Raw genomic sequence first — 27,546 nt, forward strand, 5'->3', positions numbered from 1 at the left:
TCAATTTTTTTAATTTATTTATTTACTTATTTATTTATTTTTTGATTAATGCACGGGACTTGTGCAAAGCAACCCATCCACACGAATTGGGTAAATCTCAAATTATGTCTGCGGTCGTGGTTACTAAGGAATTGATCGCACTCGAAAGGATTTGAACTTGAAACTTAATACTTCATTAGGTCCTAGGACTTTACCACTACAGCCAACCCATTGAAATTATTTAGTGGTTCAAGCTGCTAAACTCATTACCATAGCGCTATGGTTCCTTTGCTAAACAAAGAGAATATTATAAAGCATGCTCTTGACATACTTTAATTTCACTCCATTTTTATACCCAAAAAAAAAAGTTTTAGAACTTTGAGCTTGAAATGGCATAATAGAGAAGTAATGAGGTGATGCATGCCAACAATAATGGGGATGGATATAGGTAATATGAAAAGTTCAGTTCAGAATGCAGCTATGGATGCAAAGCCGTTGGAGAATATGTCTTCTAATAGCTTTGTATCACAGTATAATTAAAAAAGAATTCTAAAATGCTGATACATTACCAAAAAGAGAAAGCTTTGGAGTAAATTGGGACTTCCATGTGATGATGTGAGATTTATAAAATTATTAAAAATATTTGTAGCTGTTTGAAATATACGTGCATGCATACTAACATACACACATACATACAATTGAGAACATTTGAAACCATGCATTAAAGAAATTATCATTTATCCGGAAAAACGTAATTTTTTACTCACATAAATATAATCGGAATAACTAAACATCACAACCCACGAGCTAATTTCAGAGGATATGTGGACATGATTATATGGCATTACGAGTACTGCACGAATATTGGAATTGTTTATTTATGTGGAACAGTATAATTACATGTTTAGTATTTTTGGGTAAGTCTTATCGTTTAGCATTTTAGAATCATCCATCTTTTGGCCCATTTCAGATATGTGGTTGACTTGGAATCTAAATTGATAGCATAGCTAGTGTACGTTGTTGATTTGATAGAGGTTATCAAATCAATTGCCTTTTTGTGCACAACACAAGTGACAGTTTGATAAAGAGAGACCACTACATAATTAGCAACTAATAAAAGCAGTAGGTTCAAATTTAATGTCAGAAAATCAGATAAAAAAAGCCAAAGTTATGAAAACAGCTGGTCCAAGTTCAACTACGTACCACTCATTTAATTTTCCATTCAAATATCACAATTGCATGTCCAAACACACCCATTGAAAAAAAAGAATAATTGATCTACACAGTACTGATCCAAGATATTAATGATGACATTGTGGTTCTCTATTCATCATCATATTTGAAACCAAATGGACTACTTAATTATGGAACCAAACACTAATTCTGCCCTCAAATTTCAGTTCTGCGCTGGGTACCTAACTCCGGCTGCCAATACTCGTTGCTGCTCTATCTGTATTGTAAAAGTAATCATATAATATAATATCAGTATATGTATATAATTAATTAATCTCTATGTGCGTGCGAAGTTAATTAAAAGCAATGTTTAGAATTTAATAAATTCCCAAAAAAAAATGTTTAGAATTTAACAGTATACTGTAGGTTGGGGTATATATTTAATTACTTGGAAGAGTTCGTGCAGTTTGTTTTTGAGATAGCAATATTCATGTTCTAGCAACTCCAAAGCACGCAAACACCTGAAACAACCCAGATAAACAAATTTATTTACTTAGTACTGTATTAGCTAGCCATCTCTCTCTCTTTCTCTATATATATATATGTATATATATGTTACTATATGGGGTGGAAAAGTAAAAGGGAATATGAAGAAGGCACGCAGTTAGAGAAGGAATTAAAGTGGACCTATATATATATATATATACACACACACACTTACCCAGGTCTGTTATTCTGTTCAGAAGCGGCGCGAAAGGCGACACATACATTTCTGATCCTTTTAGCACCAATGCTTGAACTGCTACCCATAAACTGATTTACATGGATTCCCATTTTCTTGTAGTCCGAGAACTCTCTATCCAACCTGCAGTAGTATATACATGCATGTCTCATCACCCATTGGCATATACTAATATATATATATATATATATATATATTATGTGTGTTCACATAGACAGCAAATTCAATGTATTGGTAAACTTTTATTTCCGGAAGGGGAAAAAGAAGAAGAAGTACTGAAAAGTTTTGAAGTAGTCCCATAGTCCCACTAGATCTACAGAGAGAGAAAAGAAAGGGAAAATCCCATAATTCATTGAGAGAGAGATTCAATATATAAAATTAGAGAACGGTCTTCTGTACAGTGTTGAGAGAGAGGAGAAGGAGAAGAAAAAAATTACAGTAATGCTCTTAGATTCCTCAAAAGCTTCTCGGACTCATGGAAGTAGATATTAACAACTTCAGAGACGAAGTTTGGAGAGGTGTCATCTTGAAGCTGCTGGAGTTGCAAGAATTGTTCATCCAGGACTCCCTAAATAAAATTAACAAAATACAAAATTCACTACTGTCACTACAATTGACACACTATCTATATATGTGTGTGTATATATATAATGAACCACATACAAAACTACCCATTTATTAATAACACAACACCTGTATTAAAATCATGTATGAACAATGCACAACAAATTAAAGTAATATCGTAGTACCATATATATATATATATATTAGTAGGTAGTGTGAGGTGATAGAGATGATCGATGATGGACCTGGTGAAAGAGCAGCGCGAGCAAATGATTCATGTCGGCTCGCAACCGGTCCGCACCCAACCCCAGCATCCACAAAGGTAGACCCGTCTTGGCTAATCACCGTTTGAATCTCGAAAGATGGAATTAGCAATAATCCGAGTGGATTAAGGCACACACTTGTTATTTTTTTGTGTCACTCAAGAGCGGGAAGACTGGAGCTCGGGTTGGAGGAATTTATAGGATGGTGGTGGACTTAATTGGAGCCCACCATTTCAAAGGTGTCAAGTTTTTTTAAGCATCCAAACATTCAAAGCCACGAACCATTGTTGCGCGTTAAGTACACGCACCAACAACTCAATAATAGACTAATACTAGACCTGAGTGATGTAAAATTAAGGGTATGTTTGATACTTGTTTTGTTTGTAGGTTCATGTTTTAATCAGTATTTTGTTGTATGGTGTACGTTTTGAATAGTATTTCAAAGCATATTTGGTAATATCTATTTATTGCAAAAATTTCGAAAGTAAAAATATAAAAAATGTTTGTTCAAGAATTGTTACAAGTTAAAAAAAATATAATGATTAGTTTAAAAAGGTCATTTTTAGTTTTTCAAAAAAATAAATACATATATATATATAAATAAATAATGGTATTGATGCAGCAACCGTTGCTACACTACGAAAATATGTAAAATTATCAAATTAGTGTTTCGATTTTTGGCCACTATTCATGCAACGTTTCAACATTATTCAAAACAAAATAATTTTTACTAAACACGTTTTTTCATTGTTCACTGTTACAGTACCCAACAAAAATAAAAACATCAAAAACAAAATGCAAAACAAACAGACCCTAAGTTTCCAAGCTTTGCATCAACACCACTCTTCAAGCTCCTGCTCAATTCATTTTAACTCAAATAATCAAATCTCAAATTCAAACTTCAATTTGAGCTTAATATTAAGATTGATAAGAAAGATATCATTTGAAGATCCAAACATTTGTGATTATCTAGCTAACATGTCCACAAATACTTGTTCAATTTCTGAACAAGTTAATCATATATAGATTGTACAGACTTGACTTGTTTATTTTAAGTTCAAAAAAATTTGTTCAAATTTGACTAAATTTTTTTTTTTTTCCGATAACTAAAATTTGACTCATTTACGTAAGAAAAACTATAAACCAAACTCTTATTAAGCCAATTCAAGTTAATTACGAATGTATCAATTCACTTACAACTCTAACTATAATTAGTTATGTATATTGTATACAATTCAACCTCAAATTCATACCAATACAAATTTCAACCATATAAATTTGAATTTGAAGTTGCATCAATGGTACATGCAAAATTTTGGTGCTAAATAGAGTGTGAGTATCACGATCTTACATTATGGATGGGGATTGTGAAAATGTTATGGGTAGGGCATGGCAAGTAGAGAGGATCGAGGTGAATGTGGGGTGTCAAAGGGACCAACACATAGAGAGAGAGCGAATGGGTTGGTGACCTGCTATGCCCGTACTCGGTCACCTCGCGTGCTGTCTGCTTTTCTCTGCAGGTGCGGCTCTATACCCGCACTCACACCCGACAACTGCCTGCAGCCGGTAATTTTGTCAGCTCACTACATACCATATGTTCATGGTTCATACAAAGAAAAACAAAAAACAAAGCCTAAACTTTTTTTTCACTCTTTTTTCATGAACTTTCATTTCTTTTCCACTCCTTGCCAAACATACACTCTCACTCTCACTTTTCTTTCACTTTTCCTCTGAGCCATCTGTCACACTCTCTCTCTCTCTTTCTATATATATATATATATATATATATATATACACTCTATACACACACAAACATATATCTCTCTTGACAGAATGGTTTTGTCTGTTTGCAGCTGACCATGCTTGCTTGCCTTGGAGTTTGGGGAGGGTTATTGAGCGCCCGGTTAGCAAGGCACCAGGTGGGAACGAGGTGGGACACGTGGCGAACTGGGTGGTCGATCAAGTTAAAGTTAATTGGTGGCACTGAACACAGGAGGAGATGCTTAGACTTTTTCTAAAAAGGTGCAAATGGAATGGGCATTGGGCATGCATCAAACTTTTCTAAAGTTTTTGAGGTTGAAATTTTCTTTTCATTTATGATTCAATCACACTTGGCTTATTAATTTGTAAGATTTTTATAATAATATCGACATTTTTATGTTTTGCAAAATGATATAATGATCTTTCATTTTAACAATTTCATATTATATGTTTTTTTTTAAAAATAATTATTTTCTCTTGAACTTAATATATATTATTTTAGTTGATACTTCATATAATTGGACTTGTACAAGTATAAATAATATAGGTATTTTTTTTCTTTTCAAAATTGATGAATATAGGCTTTGTATCTAATAAAATTGTGAATTTTGTGATTAAATGAGTTGAGTTTAAATTCAAATTTAAAAGATATATGGACCTCCAGTTCATTGTATAAAATAAAAAATTCTGAGTGCTCTCTCTTTGTTCTTGCAAATTCACAGCCATAATATATATATATATATATATATATATATATATATATATATATTTTAACTACTCTTTTTGGTTAGTTGGGGGAAAGATTAATTGCATTGTTTGTTGTAGCAGCATATGATAATGAAATCATGTATATGGTTTGGCTTATTTTATGTAATATATAGTATATCACTTCCGTAATCCAATCAGTGTTTTAAACACTTCATAGGAAAATTTCATATGCCCGGGTGTGGTGTGATAGTGTTGGTGTTTGTGGTCAAATATGGCCAGGTTCGAATCCTCATCCCATATATTCGAACCTCATCCCATAAATGTTAGTTACTTTAATTTTCAAAAAAAATATATATATCATTATTCCTTTCATATTTCATATGGGATTTTTTTTTTTGGTTAAAAGTTAAGCTTTATTTCACATGTGATTTTCTACCTTGTATACACATAATGAAAACAAGTAATTAGAGGTATGTAATCAAGTGGTATCTCAATTTCTTTTAAAATGTAAAAATGGAAAGTTTGAGTCGTCTAAAAATATTGTGAATCTTTTAGTATAGTAATTAGAGGTATGTGATCGAGAGTTCTTTGTGCGAACAAAAAATAAATAAAATGTAAGCGAGATAAAAGTAGTATTGCTAAGGGAAGGAAATGATTTTTATTCATTTTATTTGTATAATCAAGGTGAAAAATATAAACAAAAAATAGTAGTAGTATTGGATGATTCTACTAATAGGTAGTAGGTACACCCAGCAGGGGTTTTCGAGGGTAGGGCATGCAAGAGCATTAGGAGGATTGATTTTTATTTTTATTTTTTTATTTTTTTATTTATTTTTATTTATTTATTTATTTATTGGTTAAAAGGAGGGAAAGTCCTTTCCTTCTTCAGTTTGCTTCGTTCTTGGAGGAAAGAATGTGGTGGGACGAAGGAAGATGCCTTTCCCTTCCATCTTTTCTCCTTTTTTTTTTCCCCCTAAATTTGACTTAATTCAAAAAATTATTAAATAAAATTGGATCATAGACCAGTTGATAATTCAAGCCAACCAAAACTCATGTTTAATACACCGTAAAATTCTTTATAACATCTCATTAATGTCTTATGAATTTATCTATATTAATTGAAAAGTTAAAAATATTTAAAATAATATGATGTAGGACCATCTAAATTTGTTCCTTTAACTCTTATCTTTTGATGAATCAGAACTTTAATTTTCGTTATTGTGAGACACCACCTCCCCTTAACTATCATGGTGACAAATATAGGTTTATGTCACAATTACCTTGATTTAAGATATATAAATGATTGGAACAGCAAAGGTTACAATCTTTTGACGAAGTTGATAAGAAAAAATATAGAAATCGATTATAAACATATAAGTATTATATACAAGACATACAACTATATATGTCCACAGTATAGTCTTATTAAATATATTAAACCTTACGAAGTATGCACAAAACCTACTAAATGATGGGTAAGATATATTTTATATTAGCTTGGGAAGCATGTTCATTTTATTTACAAAAAACCTCGAATTACTCACTTGAAAAGCATGCTTTGGATTGACGTAAGCAGATTATTTATATATATATATATATATATATATATATATATATATTCCTTTCTCTTTCTGTGTGTGTGTACATATAAACTTAGTTTATGTTTGTTTTTCAATCAAAATAGAAGCTAAAATGATATTCATGATAATAAAGTTGTAATTATTCATTATATTCCTAAATACCATAACAAATGAATTTCTAATCAAATACAGTATTAATTTTGTGTTGTTTCTCCCCAATATCTTAATTAATCAAACACAAATTGTAGTAAATACTAGCAAGTAATTTTATCATTTTAATTCAGGGGTTGGTTTGAAAAGAACTATATATATATCTCAAAGAAAATAAAAATGAAAGAAAGAGCATGCTTAGGATTGACGTAAGCAGAATATTGATGGGAGATGAAGTTAAAAAGGTTGTTTGTTTAAGCATCATATATAGAGAGAGAGAGCAGTTTTGAAGGCGATGATATCCATGTAACTAAAATTAAGGAATAATAATAATTAATTAATTAAGAGAGTGACACACAGAGAATGATGCTTTTGTGCTCCCGTGCTTACTTGCTCTAGACATTACCTAAGAATTCAAAACAAACCTTTTTGTACTACTATTATTATTATTATTACTCTACTTTTTTTATATACCCATTTCTCTTTAAGCTTTGATATTCCAAATGTTGGGGTTTACTTTTCTCCTTCTATTCCTCACACACACACACACACACACACACACACACACACACACTCTCTGTCTCTCTCTCTAAACCTACTAAAATTACTTACTAAGACTTATTTTGTAATTAATGCGGTTCGTGCGCAACTGGATAAAATTAAATTATGTTAGGGCACGGTTCTTATCTAAATAATACTCCACTAGTGTAGACGACCCATTGCTCGAGATAACCCCCCCACATTGTTTAATTACTTCTATACTAAAACTGGCTTCTAAGGTATTTGCAGTGCCTCAAAACCACCGAGCACCGTAACCTAATGGCATTTCTTGTATGAGTCTTAGCATGAAAAAGGACAATGCTATACAAACCTAAAAGCCACTTCTAATAATCTAAAGAACTGTCTAAATAAAAGTTTCTTGAAAAAAATCTATCAAACTAGACTTCTAAGTTCGACTATTAGGTTCAAGAATCATTATCCTATGAGAAATGAAGGTTCCAAAGGAAAAATGGATGACTTAGAAAAAAGTAAAAAAATAAATAATAAAAATAAAAATCTGTAGTGCCAAGTAATAGTAACATCGCAGTAAGTATTGGAAAATAAACATTAATTACTTGTAATCTTGCTACAAAGTAGATCATTTGGGGTGGTACTGCATAATACAACTAAACTAATATGAAGCAATTATGACAAAGCCACTGGTGTCACTCTCATGCGAGCTTCAAGCATTAATTATGAAGCCCCTGCCTTACCCTCCTCAACAAAATCAAAATCCCATCACTAGCAAAAGGAGAGACTGAAGCAATAGAAACTGAGAGACAACAGAGTTCACCAATTGTCCTAAGCTCCAACCCACTCTCCGCCTAGGAACAACACCCAGTTGCTAGAACATTCCGTCCACACCAAAATATTCAACCAAAATAGGGAAGTGGCTCAAACATGGATATTACTGAACAAATCAATAACCGCCCTAAACACAGGTAAAAAATCAACCAAAATGAAACAAAAAAAATAGTACCCATTCCCATTCCATCTTTCAAATTAAAATATTGCCTACTCAAAAGAACCCATCAAATCAATACCATGCCATATGAACATCACAGGCAAGGCAATGCAATGTGGACAACGAATGCGAATATATATATTTATCAACATTAGAAAACGCTCATAAAACTTTGCATCAGGCATAACATGTTACAACATCTAATAAACTGACTACCACTACAAATTCTCCATCCATGTTAACAATGAGCAACAAAGATAGGGACTACCATCCGGCAGATTCATAAACAATTTGAAACAAGATTTAAATTATACAAATACATTGAAAATGTCATAAACAGTGTCCATTAATCATTCTGACTAGAGCGCCAATAATTCTGAGATGTCACCCAAATTAAGAGTAGGTCAAAACTGAGTAACACTCTCTCTTAGATTATTAAATGGGTAAACAAATTGTTAAGGACCAACATTCTCAAACCCCACGAGCCAACTTGTTATGTGTAGAATTTGTGTTCTATGAATGCAGCTGTAAGGTTAACAACATACATAAATTCAAACCATGCAAAGTAACAGATACCAAGACAAACAAAAAGTTTTAAGAGAGAGCGAGAGAGAGAGAGAGGCAATTCTAATTAAAAAACAAAAATGAAAGAGAAATAACCACTCTATTTAAATTCTAATGATGGAAAGAAAAAAAAAAGTAATATTTGGTTATGTTCAAGAACACGAGAGGACTTGCAGAAACCCTAACTAACTAATTTATTGTTCAGTCCACCAACATATGTTTGAGAAGCAAAATTCTTGAAATCAGCCTTAATTCCTGCTCTCTTCCCCCGCCTCCTCTTCATTTATATCAACAACTTGTACAATTTCTCTCATCATTATATCTACGACGGGAAGTCCCAAAACTTATCCACAAATTAAAAAAGATCTTCTCAGCTCTCTGCCTCCCACCACAACTGTGTACCCTACAAGCTAAAATACCTAGATTTTGCAGCTCCCCGGAAAATAAAATGGGGAACATATGTGAGACATTTACATGCAACCATTAGCTGAAGGTATGCACAACTACAGTTATCTTGATGGTTGATCTGAACCTGCTCCGACAGGGGAAATGCTAATCCCTGCACCATTTTCAAGTGGTGGAGTGGTACCCCATTTTCCCTCTGGTTCTAGGGGTTCAAGAACATAAACTCCACCATCAGTAAGTCCTAAGGCAAACTGCCTAGGTTCTGATGGATGAGCCGCAATGACAAGTGGATACACCCTTGAGCTGTCAAACAGTATCATCATGCAATTAAAAAGGGAATATGTATGTTGTAAAATTTTAATAGCTTAAAAGTAACAATAAGACACACCTGGGATTAGAAGGTAAGTAGGAACTCGGATTAATTCGACACCTCAATCCGAGTGTTGAGGCAGTGAGGACACACACGCTTCCGTCTTCAAAGCTTGCATAGATTGACTGACTATCGCATGAATACGTAGCATCCGTAATTGAACTGTTTGAATCTCGGGGCACCCACTGCCACAAACCACATTTTCATAACAAGTTCATCAATGATAAATAAAAATAACCAAAGTCTATTCTTTGAACATGCATCACTTCCCTCACAAATACAACTAATTTTCCTCTCACCAGTAAGGCAGTGATTCAGGCACAAGAAGATAATCAATATAAATTATGTGATTATCAAGATGATTGTAATTAACAATCATTTGGACCATCCATGAACATTTTTGACATGATAAATAAATAAAACTCTCAAAATATTTTAATAGAATAAATGCCTCACCAACCTGCTTAGTGCAATCTAGTTTTGGTGCCTCATATATAGCTAGCTGAGTTTCATGGACAACAAGCGCATGAATCTGATCCTGATGAAACTGAACACGGGTTGGCGCAAGAGAAGCTGAAGCTCGCCCAGATGGAATCTGCAAGAATTTACTAGCCTGCTTCTCCCATCCATCTGTGCTCCAAACACACAGCTGGAAAACAAATGCTCATAAACACAATCTACTTACATAAAAGGGAAACATTTAACCAAAGAATTTTTATCTGGCATACTTTCCTAAAAGGCTCCTGCTTTTAAAAAGATCATCACACATTAAGTACTCTTGCTAAATGAGGTACTTTTTGAATCTGGTGAAATTCTGGGTAATCTCCGGATCACCCACAGCATAGACAAGGGAAAATAGAATTAATGCACTTGAGTAACATGAGTCGGACTATTATTGGCAAAAACTTGAGACATGCACTATTTGACTTCTCAATCTATCTAAATTGCACGCCATACTCTTAAGAAATGACATGTTTACACATGCCCAAAGATTTACGTTGTGCACACACACACACACACACACACAAACTAATTTATTTCTTTCTCATAGTCATGCACGACATACCTGAGCATCAGCTCCTGATGATAGGAGAACATTTAAAACATTAGAGAAGGCAAGACCAGTTACTCTCTTCTGATGACCTTTGATCTTGCTTTTGACCTGCACAAATGAAATCCAAAATTTCAATCATAACAAAACTTATAAATATATCTGACCCACACTACCTAGGTCACAGGTCAAGCTTTAGACCTCATCAACCCGAACATTGTAGATTTGTATTGTGGAGTCCTCCATGCCAATAGCAATAACGTTATTGTCCTGTGGATGGAATGCGAGGAATGTAGCTGCAGGTGGTGGGGGCATGAATGTGGTCATTGTCTGCAAAAGAGGAACATAAAAATTTATATATATATATTGAAAGAAGTGTGTTTATATATAACACCCACTAACAAGCAGAAAAACTAATATACCAAGCAGACTTGACCAAAAGAAGGCAGAATCATGTTTGATACCTTGAATGTCATCATATTGAATAATGAAATTTTTCCTCCTGATGCTGACATTACATAAGAATCATTCTTCGAAAGTGCAAAGCAGGGAACAGCATCTTCAAGGTTTGTCTCACTTATATCATTCGTCATTAATATTCCACTAGAAGGTTGCCATAATTGTGGGGGCACACTTGTTGCAGCCTACAAGAGCCAAAGTCTTTGTAAGGGGAAGCTACTTGAAAATAAGGGAAAAAAGAAAATTAGACCTTAAAAGCAGAATATCAATACCTTTCCTGTCGAGTTTCGCTCATTTCTCTGCCATTTCCAAAGTTTGTGTACAGCATTATATGCTAATGCCAATATGGCACCTCCTGAATTTGTATAAATCAACCTAATAATCTGAATGGATAACAAAAATGGTCAGCAATCAACATACAAGGAAGATTTATTACAAAAGAGAACCCCCTTTATATAGTAAGATAGTGTATATAATAGTAAATACTCATAATTTGTTTCATAAAATTCTTAACAGGAAGTTACTTCACATTCACATCCACTACACACACGACACATGTAGATAATAAATTCATCATTATCATCCTTGTGTTAGTCCCATATGAATGGGGTTGGCCACATGAATTCTCTTTTCCCCATTCTTTTCTATTACACGCCATCTCTCCTATTATATTTAACTTATTAAAGTCATCTTTGATAACTTCATCCCACGTTAATTTTGAACGCTCTGTTTGTTACCTTCTATGAAAACTAATCATCCTCTTATTACCGGCGCATCTATAGGTCTTCGTTGTATGAGTACGTAGGTAATGAATTGCAATGTGAAAAACTTTACTCTTTTGTAACCACAACAACCCATTTTTGGTTATTAAAAAAAATCTCAAACACCATCGACTGAATATTTTGATCCAAATTGTGTACCAGGAAATACACTTCATACCACATAAACAAAAGGAAGAAGAAAAATATGGGGCAGAAAACTATTACTTGGAAAATATACTAAATAACAGGTGACCCTAGTTTCCACCACTTCTATTTTCCAAATCTATCAAATAATTATATTAATAAATAAACTACATATTTTAAATCTAGTTAATAACCATGCTGTCCAAACATTTTAAATACATACTACTGTCTTAAATTTTCACCATAAAGGACATATTCTCCATGTGCCTTGAAATTGTCAAAGGGAGCTAATCTCCATCTAAAATAAGACAACTTTCACAAAATGGCATTAGATTCTGTGACACACAAATGAAACTATTTTCACTTTTTTCTTCACATGGAAAGAAGAATGACAATTGACATCAGGAATGCTAAAAAGGAAAGACCAAAATTTGTATATAGGTTGAGTAGTAAGAAAAGACATCAAAGCATGTGATTTAACGAAGGAATTTCCCAAGACAAAGTAAAACGGCAAACAGTACTCAAAAAACTTTCCTCAGATAGTTGGGACAAGGCTTGTAAATTGAATACAGAGATATTAAGTGAGAGAGTCCTAAAATGCTTCTTCCAACCTTAGAATATCAGCAAATACTAAATAAACAGTAACATTATATCTTGAAATTGATTTTTTCCATCAACTGTCATGATGAAATACATATAAGATATATATCATTTCTCTGTGAAGTTCTTTTGTATCATATGTATATTCTCATGTCCTTTGAAGTACAGATGAACACAAAACCATCCAGAACAAATACCAAACATTGGAAGTATTCTTTCAAACTGACAATTGGAAACCACATCAATTTTGTAGCAATAAAGAACAAGGACATAACATATCCATATTAGCACAGTTAAATTACAACTTGACTTCAGCAGCATTTTACCCATATCAAGGTTGCTGGGAATACATACTGTGCTCAGGAGTAGGGAATTGAATTTCTGTAGCATCAAGATAGAAACAAATAATTTGACAACTATCATGAAGAAATTTACTTTTGGCTGCAACAAGACAGCTGCATACATTGTGGAAGTACAACATTCGTACAAGTTCATGGATGGTTGCCAAGCTTATTGATGTTGCTTCTAAAACTAACACTGGTCAGCTGAAATCATGAATACACTAGTTTATGTTCCAGCCTGGCTGTAAAACTCTCGAGGACCAAAATGGGCCTTCACCTTAACTCCAAATGCTTTATCTCAGCATTTTAGGGCTTTGGTTGCGGGTCTCTCTCTCACACACACAAATGCTTCATAAAAGATAACAAAGTTCTTTACGTCTATAGGTGATCTCAGCAAAGGACTTCAACTTGCCACTAGAAAATTATCCATGTATCAAATACTGCTTTAAAATATGAATTTACAATAACCTTTCTGTATACACGAGTCATCAGCCAAGACAATCGCATAAAAAATGTAAAGCTAGTGTCTTTTCTGTGTCAATAAAGGAACATAGTTACTGGCCCAATCATCAAAAAATAAAAAGCAAGGTAGTCAAAAACCAATCTCAACACTGGGTTCCAATAAGGATAAAAAAATTAACAAGAAAAAAATATGAACTTAATTAGGGCAAAAAACATAACAGACACATACCCTTACTGACAATAAGCTGTCAGGAAGCCTCAGGAAACGAAGTTGAGATGGGTCATTGATTTCTGTCAGTTTCCAGATCTTAGATTTTTCTATCTCATCCGTAATTCTAGGTTTCACATCTGACAGACTTCTACCGTTATCCCCATTCTGCAGAAAATTCAGAAAACTAATTATCGAACACTGTGTTATAGTGAATTTTTGTCCATAGGAGTGCATGGAATAATTTCAACATCCATAATTAATACACACACGCAACAATTAAATGGACAAAAAAAATGCAGTTTTCTTCAAAGAAATACCCCACACATCCACATGACTGGGTCATCCATGCTTACCAGCGCAACCATAGCTGTAACCTGTGCACTTCTGTCTGCAATACCAATGCTTGTTCCAGCAGCTGAACTGGAAGTACCAAATGTGCCACTTATGGCGCCCTGCATAACAAACAATGCACGTAAAACAAGAATGTTCCTGTTAGAACTATAAGCAGAACCAATAAACAAGTTTTACCTTAGCAACAGTTCCAGCAGAAAATCTGGATGCATCAAGTGCACGATTTTCGATGGATCGCATAAGCCGAACACCATTGGCATTCGCAAGTATTTTAACACCATTCTCACTTGTTGAGACAGCCAGTAGAATTCCTTCCTTATTGAACCGAATGCAAGGAGAAGCCTGAAAGATATTCAAGACAAGATTGTTACTTCATATGAAAAAGTTTTTACAAAAAGATGGCAAGAGATCCAGAAGAAACCCAATTTCTTTCTTACCGGCAATCCACCCTCTGCATCAGTAGTCATCAGGGGGTTAACACTATCCATGTCCCAGAATTTGATTACAAACTCATCACCGACAGCCAAGAACCGGCTTCTTGTATCAAACTGTACAACTCCATGAGACCGCTTCCCAAGACCATGGTATGTTCGCTTGACAGCTCCTTCACTTTCATTCCACTCCACAAGATGTGATTCTCCTCCGTCTTTACTGGTCCCACATGAGAACAGTCTACATGGTCCACACATAACGAGAGAAATATGCTAAGAACATAAGAAGGAACTACAATGCCAAAAGAAACAGTAGATTCCATATTATACCTTGTCCCATCAGCACCATAAGCCATTGTTGTGCAAGAATGACCAGGTGCATCATAGTCAACTCTTGAACCCAGATTATCATATAACCATGCCTTGATCTTCCCATCAATAGATGTTGAAAAGATGAACTGATGGAGAAAACAAAACCTTTAATTGTAACTTGTAAGAAAACATTTGCAAAGCAGAATGTGGAAAAGCAATCCCCAAGGATAACCAATAACAACGACCTCGAGGTGACAATCATGTGTCACATTTCTCATTATTTACTAACAAATTATCAATGAGATTCTAGAACAAATAAGAATAGCATGTGGAACAGTAAAAACTAGTAACAGAGTTTCTAGTTCCAGAACATATTTGCAAACAATTATTTTTTCAGAGAAACCATATAGCTTACCAGTGATAAAATAAGATAACTCATTGATATAAAAATGTAGAGAAGCTAAGATTGGAAAGAAAGAAAATGTGACAAAAGTGAATTGTTAATAAAGAAATGAATAACGATTTCTAACTTCAACTTCTTTTGGTAAACTTATTTTATATGATGCACGAGGGCCTATCCAAATCAGTCTTACTGCATTATATATCCGCTATAAACTTTGGCACAGTACTACTTCGGTCAGCCTTGGATCATTTTCCTTAACCCTAAAAGGGTGAGTCAAAAGGCAGGCCCTGAACAAACACGTACCTGAATGTTTTCCTTATAATGTGGGCATACAGAATAGACAGGAGCCTCATGACCCTCAAAAGTGAACTGCTTAGAACCTGTGGCAACATCCCACACCTGCACAAGCACAAGAATTACGACTGCAGTACATAACCTCACCATACCATCAAAGAGAAATGCCAAACAAAGCAAACCTTAATTGTCTTGTCCTCTCCACAAGTTATGAAGCATAACTGTTGGTTTGGATGAGAGAAAGCAAGATCACTAACGTTGCCAACATGAGCATCAATCTGAAAGAATTCATGGAAAAGATCCAACCATCATTTTTTCTGCACTGATAGAGAAGTGATATATACAGCATAAAAATTAGCCAGATATTAAAAGTTAAAATGATTCCCAGAATTTCACCACAAAACACAGACCTCTAGGTGGTTCCGTATTTCCTCACCACCATGATAGTAATATATCTGCACAATGTGCTTGGAGTACGCAACACCTGAATATCGTAAAAATCATAACTGATAACCATAAGCCAATTATCCTTCTAAGAATTTACAGCTTTTTCTTATCTTCCCACTGAGGAGACACAATTAGTGTGCTTTATTCTAGAACATGTAAATCAATTGCCGAAATGAAACCTCATTTAATGTCAGAAGTACTTTGATCTTGGAAGTAATTTATATATGCCAAACATCTAGAAAATGAGCATGAGCAAATATATACAAATAAATAGATAAATCCCCTTAAACATACCAAAAAGGGTGCCATCAGGACTCCATATCACTCTGTTCACCGATGCAGTATACTCATTGGCCAAAGATGTCTATTTCAAATAGATAAACTAATGAATAAACAAGGCATATAATAACATGTGTCTAGTGATTACAAGAAACATGCAAGAAAAAACCAAAGTAAAAAAATATTTATGGAAAATAACAAATACCTGCAGAGTCATTGAACATGATCTAAGGTCCCAGACCTTGAAATTTTTAGAAGCAACCTTCTCCCTGCCACTAACCTCCCACAATGCGATATCACCAATATTCGTCCCAACTAAAATGAAGAAATAAATACAACAAAATACAATGACCAAATTCCAACATAAAACGATTTTCTTATAAGCTAGACTTGCTGGAACAAAGAACACATAGCATAAGTGGATGGGGCAAATAGATTTCCAAAGCAGCAAGAGCTAACCAAGAAGCAGAGTTTGATGTCCTGGATGGAAATCCATGCTCTTGACAGCAGAACCCTGATTCAAATTTGAAACTAGAGTCTTGGGTAAATCATCAGAAGAAAATAAGAAGTGGGCGTGGCTCTGGCCGGGATATGCGATAGGCAAAATGTTTACAGGAAAATTGTTGACCTACAAAAATTGATGTACAATTCAGTATTGATTAACTGTAGATCAAAATATAAAAAGAAGAATAAATCCGAAACCTAAGGAGTGAAGACATCAAAAAGTATTTAAAAAGTTCCCCACCAGCAACACTCCATCGTTTAATTATTCAGCTTTTCTTTTTCAATTAAGTACAAGAAACATTCAAGCAATGGTGTGCATGGATTTTAACATATGGAAAAAAAAGTTAAAAAACTGATTGGACTTCAGCAATAAAAAAATTTCAAAACAACTCCAACTCCCATCAAGATCTAACACATTCCAGAAGTTAAATCGTCAATGAATAAAAAGAAACATGTTGAATCAGTATACACTGTACAGTACCTCCTCCGATATTCCAAAAGGTTTTGATCTCTTCAGCACAAGATCAGAATCTGCAGTTTGATAGTCCATTGCCGGATTGTTAGTAGGAGGAGTCCAAGGACGCTTTAGCATAGATGCTATCACAACATATAGATACAAAAGGAATAGTGAGACTAAGACGGAAGAATGCTAGAACAAGAAATATAATCCTAAACTAATCATAAATGAAAAAAAAAAATATATTGGTTGTATAATGTGGAATCTGTGGGGATAAAGCTCATTATACAAAAGAAAAACGACCATAATGCAGGTAAGTAGGGTAACTGCAACACAGATTAAAGCCACATTATGCCGATCATATTGAGCCCACTAACCAAAGTTTTATGGACTTACTTTAGGCACATGCACAGAGGATGTATTTTGACTTATTTCATGTATTGTATTCCTGGGGAATTTTCCTATTTATTTTTGCAAGATGTCTTTAGGGTTTCTTTGGGTTGCTTATATATATAGGCTTGTGTTATCAGAGAGTTTTTGTATTGAGATTATTTTGAAAACAGTGTTTCCTCTCCTATCTCTCTATCTTCTCTATCTCTATCTTTTCTGCTGCATCAGTGAACCCACTGTAATTTTGTTTTACCAATATTCAAAGCTTTTCCATACATTGCACAGTTCTGTTTCTCATGATGTAGACGACACAATGTGATTTCTCATTAAGCAGACATCATAACTTATGCAGGAATTTTAAAATCAACAATTTATTCACTAAATCATTACTTAAGTATTTATAAATTTTTGTAAAAATAAAATAACTGTAGCAGATGTTTATTACTCCCTCCGTCCCAAATAAGTCTCCCTTTCAAGGGTTCCAACCTTTTAAGAAGACCGGCATTGAAAGCATGTCTCTCATTGAATTTCCAATAGCAAACCTCCAAATTTTAAAGATTTAATTGACAATTTGGAAATGTTTTGAAAACTGAATGATATTTCAGAAAAGTTCCAATTTTTACATCGACTTCTCAAGAGGGACTCATATTTTAGGACACCATAAAAAAGAAAAGATACTTATTTTAGGATGTCGAGTAAAAAAAACTTCAACTATCCAGCATGGTCGATCACACACACACACAAAAAAAAAAAAAGTATTGCCAGTGGGAAAAAATATATATAACACAAAAACCGAAAAACAAAACTAAGTTGCATGCTACTTATATTGTATTCATCTGCCTCTAATTTCACAGTTTGAAACATTTATTAATATATTTCTTTAGCTCATAAGTAGAGGCTTCAAGTAGTTCATTAACAATAAACAAAATTCCATAAGTTTCTATTAATCTACACGTAGCATCGTTATCCTGATTGTTCTTTAATTTGCATTTCTGGGCAACCAATGCCATTGATCTGCATGAACTGAAAGTTCTTCATTTATAAATTCAAAGGAGATAGTGTCAAAATTCAGAGAAAAGGTCAAGAATGCCCTTAATGGAATAAAGTCAACTCTTCTCTTTTAAGGGATAATGCGAAACCAATTAACTCAGTGGGCCAGGATTCAACTCTTAATTCGTTTCTCCCCAAATTAAGTCCCACACAAGATTGATTTAACTCAACTGAGTTGACTTGGTGAACCAATTGCACAGCTAACATTGCCAAGCATTTTATCAGCCTACCACCACCACCACCATTGTCCCTTTGCCACCATCGACCAAATCCACACCCATTCCTTAAACTGGTCTGAGTAAGGAGAATTAACCGAATTGATAGGCTGCATTGTCAATTAGGATAAGGTTTTGATGAGAAAGGATTTACTCAGGTATTGAAGAAGGTTTTTGAGAAAGGTGGTGGAGGCAATAGAAAAAGAAAGGTGGTTTGAGTTTGAATTTGACAAAATCTGTGGGTAGCTGGAGCTGTGATTAGGTTTATCTTAATGACAGGTTAGAGAGAGAAATAAAGCGAGCGGAGCAGTAAGAAAAAAGTAGAGAGGAAGGGCAAAAATAGAGGAATAGAGAGAGAGAGAGAGGAAGAAGGCAAAGAAACAGAATGCCATACTGAATAGATCTAAAATTGGAGTTTGGAAATGACCATGAATAGAGATGAAAAGTGAAGAGATGATAAAGAGGAAAAGTAGAGATATATTGGGTGATGAATTGGTGCATGAGCTGTGGTTACTTGGTGTGAGTGGGAGTGGTTAGGCAGAGATAAAGATGATGGAGGTCATCTACAAGGTTTGATGATGGTGATGTTTTAACAGTGCTGGTGGGCTGGAGGGTTCTATTGATGGTAGTGATCCAGCATGGCAGTCATGCACTGCAAGTGGTGGTGGGTTCAACAGAGGGTGGCATGGTGGCTTTGAGTGGCAGATATCATTGGTGGTGATGTGATTTTGGATAGTAGTGATAGTGATGGTGGGTGATGAGAAGGTGGTTGGCGATGTTAGCAGAGATGAAATCTTGTTGTCTTCAATAATGGCAAAGAATTGTGGTTGAAGGTGGCTTTGGAAATTGGGTGGCGAGGGATTTTCCAAAGATCAGAATTATTTTTTTTTTGATAAGTATTCCAAAGACCAGAATTTGATGAAAACGTAGAGTGTTTTAGCAAAAAAAAAAAAAATGGGGGAGAGAGAAAGAGAGAGAGTCCACCCATTCTGGTGCGAATCTACTACATCAAATAAATGTCTTATTAGAGAAAAATGTAAGATAATTAAGGGGTGAAAAAAAAATTCATATTGTTATTGACACCCATCAACCTACAGGTTTGAAAGAGGAGAAGGGACGACCAATAGATGTGAAGGCTTAGGCTTGCAAGCACCGATGAGATGAGCTCCATGTATAGTGCAATATCAAAATCCTCATTGGGGGTCCCTGTAATTCCCGAATACCTCAAGAGAGATCAGTTTACTTTATCCTATATTTTAGTTATGTCCTTAAACAAGATTACAAACTTTATTATCTACAATAGAAGTTATGGAGAACCCAGTGAAAAATAAAAAATAAAAAAATTTCTCATAACCATTGTGTACATATCCTACTTCAATATTGACACCATTCACCTTGCTTTATGCACCCTTTCTTAAAATGTTCTTTGTCTAGGCCTTTTTTTAGTGTATGAATTGCAAGGCTCTAAATTTTTTATAGCTCAAAGTATTATTTACTAATTATTTCATTGCTATGGAAATACTTATATACTAATAATTATTCTTGCAAAGAGTATGAATACTACCTTTTTTCTTCTTTATCAAAAAATATTATATCAATCTATAGAATCAGAGGGAATAAAATATTTGTAAGCCCTTACAAAACTCAATTTACAAATCATTTATAAAGTGAACAGTGTCGTTTGAATTATTAATTTTTATTTAATAGCACAATAGCAGACAATAAGCAATTCATCATATGCATACCCAATATTTCTTTTCATGGCCTTCAATTCTTTTATGTATGACCAGTCCATCTCAAAGGCATTTTGCATTTGATTCTATACTCGTCCAAATCATTATGTCCAAAAACAAGAAATCAATAAATCAATGAGACTCATTTTAGTACTTACGATACCTGTATTATTGGGAACAGTTAAGCTTATAGGGCCAGCAGTAACAGGCTGGTGTGGCAGAGCTGAGTTAGCCATCCATCCTCCGAGAGATGCCGTAAGAGGTGCTGGTGAGGGCTGAAACGGCTATCAAAATATAGAAGTAAAATAAAATGAAAAAGAATAACCAAACCCTGATTCCTACTATGACAAACATAATGCATCTCTTTTTCATGTTCACTTACACCATGAGCATTAAGCGGCGGGAAACCAGCTACTTTAGGCACGGAGCCCATTAAATGATTAGTGACGGGGGATGGAGCCCGAGCACCATTTGGTTGCCCACAAGTATGGTCCACAAAGAGGGTTTTTATGTCAGGATTAGGCTTTGGATTCTTGCAAAGCTGGTGCTGCCAATTCAAGCTGCAACCCAAAGAACAATATAACAAAACCGTCTTAGATGTCAATAAGAGAACTCATCATTATAATTAAATAAAAAACATAAGCTAAGCAACTGGATTAATATATCGTTCCAATAACCTCTGATTAATTAACGTCCGTAGCCTCGAGTTCTTCAAGCTAGGAAATTGAAGCTTATCACGGAAGAGTGGATTTGCCTCGATCAATTTTTTGAGCTCAACAAGCATTATAGCCCTTGCTGACTTTGTATCTCCATATTTAGAAAGCTGCTCATTCTCCCTGAGATCATAAATTTTCCATTAAATGTCACATAAATAGAACACTGTATCCCATGACCACAGAGTCAACCAATTTTGTTTTTTGTTTTTTTTTTATAAGTAAAGATCGTATAAAAAGTGTTCAAACGGGAACGCATCCCTCAAAAGCTACACAAGGCCAAACAGGGCCTCTAAACCCTCAAAGAGTCCAAAAAATCAACAAGTTCCTCCAAGGATTTACAACTTATCCCTAGAACCCAACAACCATGGACTCAACTATAAATCTTTCTAGATCCAACTATTGTACATGAAATTTAATCTACAAGAATTCTGATTCAACTTGTGGTCCTAACATATGGAAAATGTGTAGAAATAGAGGAATCTGATTTTTATTTTTATTTTCACGTGGGAGTGCAGCAACCTTCACTACTAAGAAATCCTTGTACATAAAAGAATCGCCACAAGGGCTGACCTATATGTTAAGAAAAAAAAATTACAACAGGTCCCCTAACAGCACAAAGCAGGGTACATCATAGGAAGCAAATTTCCTCTGCCATGAAGTAATATTACTAATATATAACAATTTATACATAAAAATATATATTTGTTGTTGCATCCTCGCCACATCCATGTCCAGATATTTTTAAGATTTGTTGCATTAGGCATGTCTAATTCATGTCCATTCTTGTATACGCGGTCATGTTTCTTAATCGGCCAACTAATTGTCTACCTAAAAGAACAAGGTATAATATAAAAATCTTATTCTATACAAACTGTTGCCAGAATATGTTACTATCAACAAAAATAAGCTATAATTTTGTAAAAATTAATCGACAACACATCTTCATTTTGTAAATTAAATTAAATATTCAACATATCACAATCCTTTTTTTATGCTTTCCATGAATGGAAGAGCCTTTGTGTACATACACATATGCATTGAAACCCGACAGATCATATTATTTATGAAAAACAAAATGTTTTTAGTGCACATAGAACCCAAAAAAGTAGAAACATTGAGCTTTATGCTCTTCTAAATTTGATTAATTAAAGGTGCCCTAATGTAAACAAAAAGTGTTCATATCTCATGTTTCCAACCATCCAACAGAAAATTCTAAATGAGCCACACTCCATTTCCCCAAACTCCAGCTCTCCGGCTGCATGCTCCAACAATGTATGTATACACACATTCAACGAAAACTTATATACAGCACATTTCCTATCTGAGTATCCTACTAGTTCACATACCATTAATCATAAAACTCGTTATAACACAAAGGACACATCATCATCATCATCAATAACAATTCACCCAAAAATATTCATCATACCTAAAATTTGCCAGGGTCAGGAGGAATGTTATTTCCTTGAAAAGGTCTTCATTGAAAGTGGAGAAGACTTTCAAGTCCTTCACAAGAATATCCACGGCCTTGGAATTGTCGCGCCTTTGAAAACAAACCCAATAACACAGTAAATAATACCATAAAAAATTAAATAAATATATGTAAATACATAAGAGTTAGCTCACATCAAACAAGTCTGTCCCAGAATGTTATCATGCCGCCACTTACTTGTCTAATGCTTCGAGGTATTTCTGCTTTCGGATCTCGAAGAATATCTTCATCGAATATCTGTTATCTTCCACCTTCGTAAACCCAGATAAGTACTTTTCCACCTCGTCCCATTCGCCATTAGTAACAGAGTCCTCAAAGTACCTCATATTGAAGAAAAACCCTGATTCTTTTTCCAAGCTTCAATTCACAAACACACACGATTAACAACAGAAATCCCATTTCCGTTACACAGAAAAACAAAAAATATAAATCCCTTACTTGTGAACTGTCTCTTTGAATTTCTCCTCATCTAAGAACTGAAGTATCAGAAAAACAAGTTCTCTGCTCAGCGAAGACATCTTCGTCTGATTGACACCACCGAAGAGTTCAAAACCACACAGATCGACCAAATTCGAGTAATCAACAACTTCAAAACACAACAGAACCAAATCAAATTAGGGTTTCCATAACCGATTAATCAAATTCCTCATAAACAATCAAATCAATAAAAAGAGAAAAGGAAATATTAATACAGCTACACATAACATATATGTTTGCCGAACATTTAATTGAAGAGATATTGTACATGTATACCTTGACTGACTTGTAGAGAGAGAAAGTACAGATCGGAGGCCAAGATATATGCAGAAAAGCGTGAACAACGAAGAAGACGGGCAGGTCGTTTTTATGAGTGCTTTTCTCTTTCTTTCTACCACTTTTTCTCTCTCTCTCTCTCTCTCTCTCTCTCTCTAAAAATAGTGGAAGAGTGGAGAGGATACCCAAACAGTGAGAGACATCAATTTATAGCTTTCAAACCTAATTATATACTCATTTCTCGGAAAACCATTAAACCTACGCGCCATTAAGAGCGTGTAATAATGTTTTGACTGTTAATTAATGTACGTGTTCAATAAATTAAGATGTGCGGTGCGTGGAATGAAGAAAAGGTGCCACGTAGAAAGTACCGATTTATAGCATTTGGCCGCGAGTGGGCCTTGTCTTCCGTGGAAAGTACTCCATGAGAGTTTGTATGGAAAAGGCACTGATAAGCTGATTGACTTATATGATATGCAGTAAATTTTTGGGAAAGTGATTGATGATTATTTATGGGGATAAGCACGTGTGCTTATCAACGACAAGATTCGCACCAAATGCTTCGAGGTGAAGCAACTTGGGGTGCATTATCCTAATCGGCACACGAGGTTTCTCCTCTTCATTAATATATTAAACTTTTTTAAACAAAGACCATTGTTAGGTCTTGCAATAATCAACAACCCACACTCTTATTAGTTTTACACTATTTCTGTTGAAATCAATCAAAATTAATGTTTACATTTTTTTCATTTTTGTAATATCTTTATTAATTTAATTGGTAGGTTAACTTTTTATTTATTAGAGAGTCTAAATTAAACCAAACTATTAAATGTCAAAAGTCAATAGTCCAGAATTATTATATTGGACCAAAACATGTAATGATCCAGAATTATCTTATAATTTATTTGTACGTACAATTTTTCAAAACATGTAATGAAGTAACATCATGTAATGGAGCCTACACTCTCACACATATATTATGTACATAAAATGATTTTTAACCGGAAGCAAAGGGAAGAGGTCTACCTAAGAATGATAGAAAAGAGGAAGAACTTTCTCAGGCTTCTCAGCTCTCATTCTTCGTCTTTTACCAATTTGTTGTAATAAATTTTCACACCTACTTATTTTAATTGGTCCTATGCAACAAATAAAGGAGGGGAAGTTTCACTTATTTGTATTGTATATAAATAACCAATCAGAACATATCAGTCACTGCTCTTATTTATCTAATTTGAAATATTGTGTATAAATTCACTACAATAAATAGGTCACTATTCTTACTTTCTTAATTTGAAAGATATAGTATATAGCTCAAAAAAAAAAATTATTTTTTAAAATCATCTCCCCCCTGTCCGTTAAAAGGTTTATTGATTGAGCTTCTTATATTTTGGATACATTAACTAATCAAGATTTGTAGCTAGATAATTCACTTTAAAAGTTTGACCCAAATATCATTACTTCAATATTTATTATAAAAATAATGATTTAAGGATTCAATTTATAAACCCTTTATCATGATATCATTTTATTTGACATATCATAGGTCACTACTCTTGTTATAAACATCACAATAGTTGATGTTTTTGTTAATAAAAATGAACAAAATTTCCACTAATTAAGCTCTATATAATCAATATCTACCAAAATCTAGAAATCAAATCCCTCGCTCCTCTACCTTACTGGGTTAACGTAGTCCGTCAATTTTTTTTTCTCCCATGGCAAACAACCAATACAATAAAGCAAAAGCAAGCATGAAGCACAGAACCTGAAAGGCACACAAACAACCCCAACGACAAAGGCAACCCATAGAACACCTGACTGTTAAAAGGCTGAGATCTAGAGAGCATTGCGATCCCATGCGCTATCAAATTTGCAGTGCGACGAACATGAGTTACCTAAACAACAGGAACAACTTAATTCATCAATTAACAGCCAAAACAGTTTGCCAACTTGTCGTCTCCGTTTCAAATTCTTGTTTCACTCTTTGCACAAAACAGTATTATCTAAAGTCTAACCCAATAAAGAAATTTCTAGCTGCCTCATAGTAAGTACACTTCTTTATTTCCTCATTTCTATCTCTCACCAATTAATTAATTGGTTTTTTTTTTTATTTTTCTTAATTTATACAATTGATATTTCAAAATAAGTAGTCATATGATAAAACATAAACATTTGCTAATTACTATATATATTATCATATGTTATATATATTATCATATGTTAGTTAATCAACATCCATCAAATGTTGTTAGAAGGCTGATGTTAAGAGGATATGCCGTAATACAAGAATTAATGAAATGAAACAATGAGATGGTTGACTTAGTACCTAGCAACTATTAGGCAGATAAATAAAACGAGATTGTGGGGACTAAAATAATATGGCAATATGATCTGGAGACTAATACAATATGGTTATCAAGGGCGTAACAGTGCTGGTTGAGATCTGAAAAATAAATTTTTAAGGTCTTGTTTGATTTGAATGGTACGTGAGACCGATACACGTACTTTTATATATATATATATATATATTAGAAAGAAAGTGTGATATGCAGCGCTAAGACAAAAAAAGAAAGAAAGAAAGTTTGACGTGTAACACTAAGACAAAAAAAAAAAAAAAAGTCGGTATAAGTTGAGATAATATTATATATATATATATAGTTAGTGTGTTTTGACTTCAAAATTTTATTGTTCCTTTTGCATGTAGAATTGTAATTTTAAATATATACAATACGGTGACAAAAAAACAAATAATTGGGAGCAGTAGGCCAATTTTTTAGAATATTGCATTAGGTTTTGTTTGGTTAGATGGAGTTAACCAATTAGAAAAGAAAGGAAAGACAATTTGTTTTTAATTTTTTTGAAATCTGGATAAAAAGGAAGAAAAATGTACAAAAAATTTTGTTGGTTCCTTCTTATTCAATATTCCTATTTTATCCAAAATTTTAATTGTGTAAAACAACTTGTCAAAAAAAATAGGCAACTTGTTTAATGGTTTCTTTCTTTATTTTTTATTAGGTTTTTTTGGTTAGTAGTATTTTCTCTACCTCGCAAAGTGAATGGTGAGGGTATGAGTCTCTATAAAGAAGCAAAGTGGATGTGTGAATTTCTTACCAATGACAAAAAAAAAAAAAAAAATAAACTACTATATAGATGGAAGACTCGTCTAACTTCCCTTTTTTTTTTTTTTTTCAACAGGGTAATTTGCACTCACGCCTCTAGGGTTAGCAATAAAGATAGGTAAATACAACTTAGAGTGAATGTGATCCAATTGCCTCACAGTTTGCAAACTTATTACAACCATAATAAGAGTACGCAATTACCCTTTAACTTTTGCATTAACCTATTTAAATCATTAAAGTACAATATTAACTTCTATAACTCATTTTATTTGACCAAAATGACCCTTAGCAAAACCAAAAAAAAAAAAACCAAACTCCACCACTGTGGCTGCCAACGCCATATGCATAGGGCGAAGCCAAGAATTTTTAATTGGTGTGGCCAAACTAGTAATATAAAATTAAAATTTTAAAATAATATAAAATCATTGTAAGAAGTTTTTTTTGTGCTTGTTTAATATATATTGTTAAAAAGGTGTCTATAAATAATATGCAAGAAAATATAAGAGAAAAGTTGTCCAATGAGTCATTGTTGTTGTCAAATGAATAATTTTTTTTTCTATTATAATAATATAATATTTATATATGTGTGTAAATATAGTATGTTGTTATAAGGATTACCATAATAATTAATAATATATATATTTCAACTAAATTTGATCCTTTATAACAAGAGGTATATTGAATTTTGAAGGCCTTACAAGTGATTTCATTATTAAACTATCATTAATATAGTGAACCATAAATAGATTTTTTTTTAAAAAAAATTAGAGGGATCAACTTTAATTTTTATATAGAAAACAACTATTAA

At 33.7% G+C, this 27,546-nt stretch overlaps 2 protein-coding genes across 4 annotated transcripts; both read right to left on the reverse strand.

The window, feature by feature from the left end:
* Nucleotides 1-1,375: 1,375 nt before the first annotated feature.
* On the reverse strand, nucleotides 1,376-2,772 carry LOC132285086 (pseudo histidine-containing phosphotransfer protein 6). The gene is made up of 5 exons (XM_059787253.1): nucleotides 2,704-2,772; nucleotides 2,332-2,462; nucleotides 1,874-2,017; nucleotides 1,601-1,673; nucleotides 1,376-1,429 (listed from the first exon to the last, which is right to left on the reverse strand). Exons 1-5 carry the CDS (start codon nucleotides 2,770-2,772, stop codon nucleotides 1,376-1,378), a joined length of 471 nt encoding a protein of 156 aa, XP_059643236.1.
* Nucleotides 2,773-9,069: 6,297 nt separating this feature from the next.
* LOC132286646 (topless-related protein 4-like) lies at nucleotides 9,070-23,800 on the reverse strand. Of its 3 annotated transcripts, none has more exons than XM_059789003.1 (26): nucleotides 23,620-23,800; nucleotides 23,305-23,452; nucleotides 23,044-23,223; nucleotides 22,804-22,917; nucleotides 21,336-21,494; nucleotides 21,041-21,218; nucleotides 20,822-20,933; nucleotides 17,295-17,410; nucleotides 16,769-16,937; nucleotides 16,515-16,624; nucleotides 16,325-16,394; nucleotides 15,994-16,067; nucleotides 15,766-15,861; nucleotides 15,593-15,688; nucleotides 14,905-15,032; nucleotides 14,581-14,815; nucleotides 14,321-14,485; nucleotides 14,146-14,244; nucleotides 13,811-13,957; nucleotides 11,546-11,656; nucleotides 11,279-11,458; nucleotides 11,016-11,144; nucleotides 10,830-10,925; nucleotides 10,224-10,412; nucleotides 9,782-9,948; nucleotides 9,070-9,696 (listed from the first exon to the last, which is right to left on the reverse strand). In XM_059789003.1, the coding sequence occupies exons 2-26, from the start codon at nucleotides 23,382-23,384 to the stop codon at nucleotides 9,498-9,500; spliced, it is 3,399 nt and encodes a 1,132-aa protein (XP_059644986.1). In that variant the 5' UTR covers nucleotides 23,385-23,452; nucleotides 23,620-23,800; the 3' UTR covers nucleotides 9,070-9,497. The 3 variants fall into 3 exon arrangements, with proteins under 3 accessions (XP_059644986.1, XP_059644987.1, XP_059644985.1); XM_059789004.1 differs by having other exon boundaries at nucleotides 17,295-17,344; nucleotides 20,822-20,942; XM_059789002.1 differs by having other exon boundaries at nucleotides 20,822-20,942.
* Between the last annotated feature and the right edge of the window lie 3,746 nt (nucleotides 23,801-27,546).

Source organism: Cornus florida, unplaced genomic scaffold (genome assembly GCF_030987335.1).
Source record: "Cornus florida cultivar Cherokee Brave unplaced genomic scaffold, ASM3098733v1 CherokeeBrave_3.0.0_Hap2_Chr11, whole genome shotgun sequence".
Lineage (NCBI taxonomy): Eukaryota > Viridiplantae > Streptophyta > Magnoliopsida > Cornales > Cornaceae > Cornus > Cornus florida.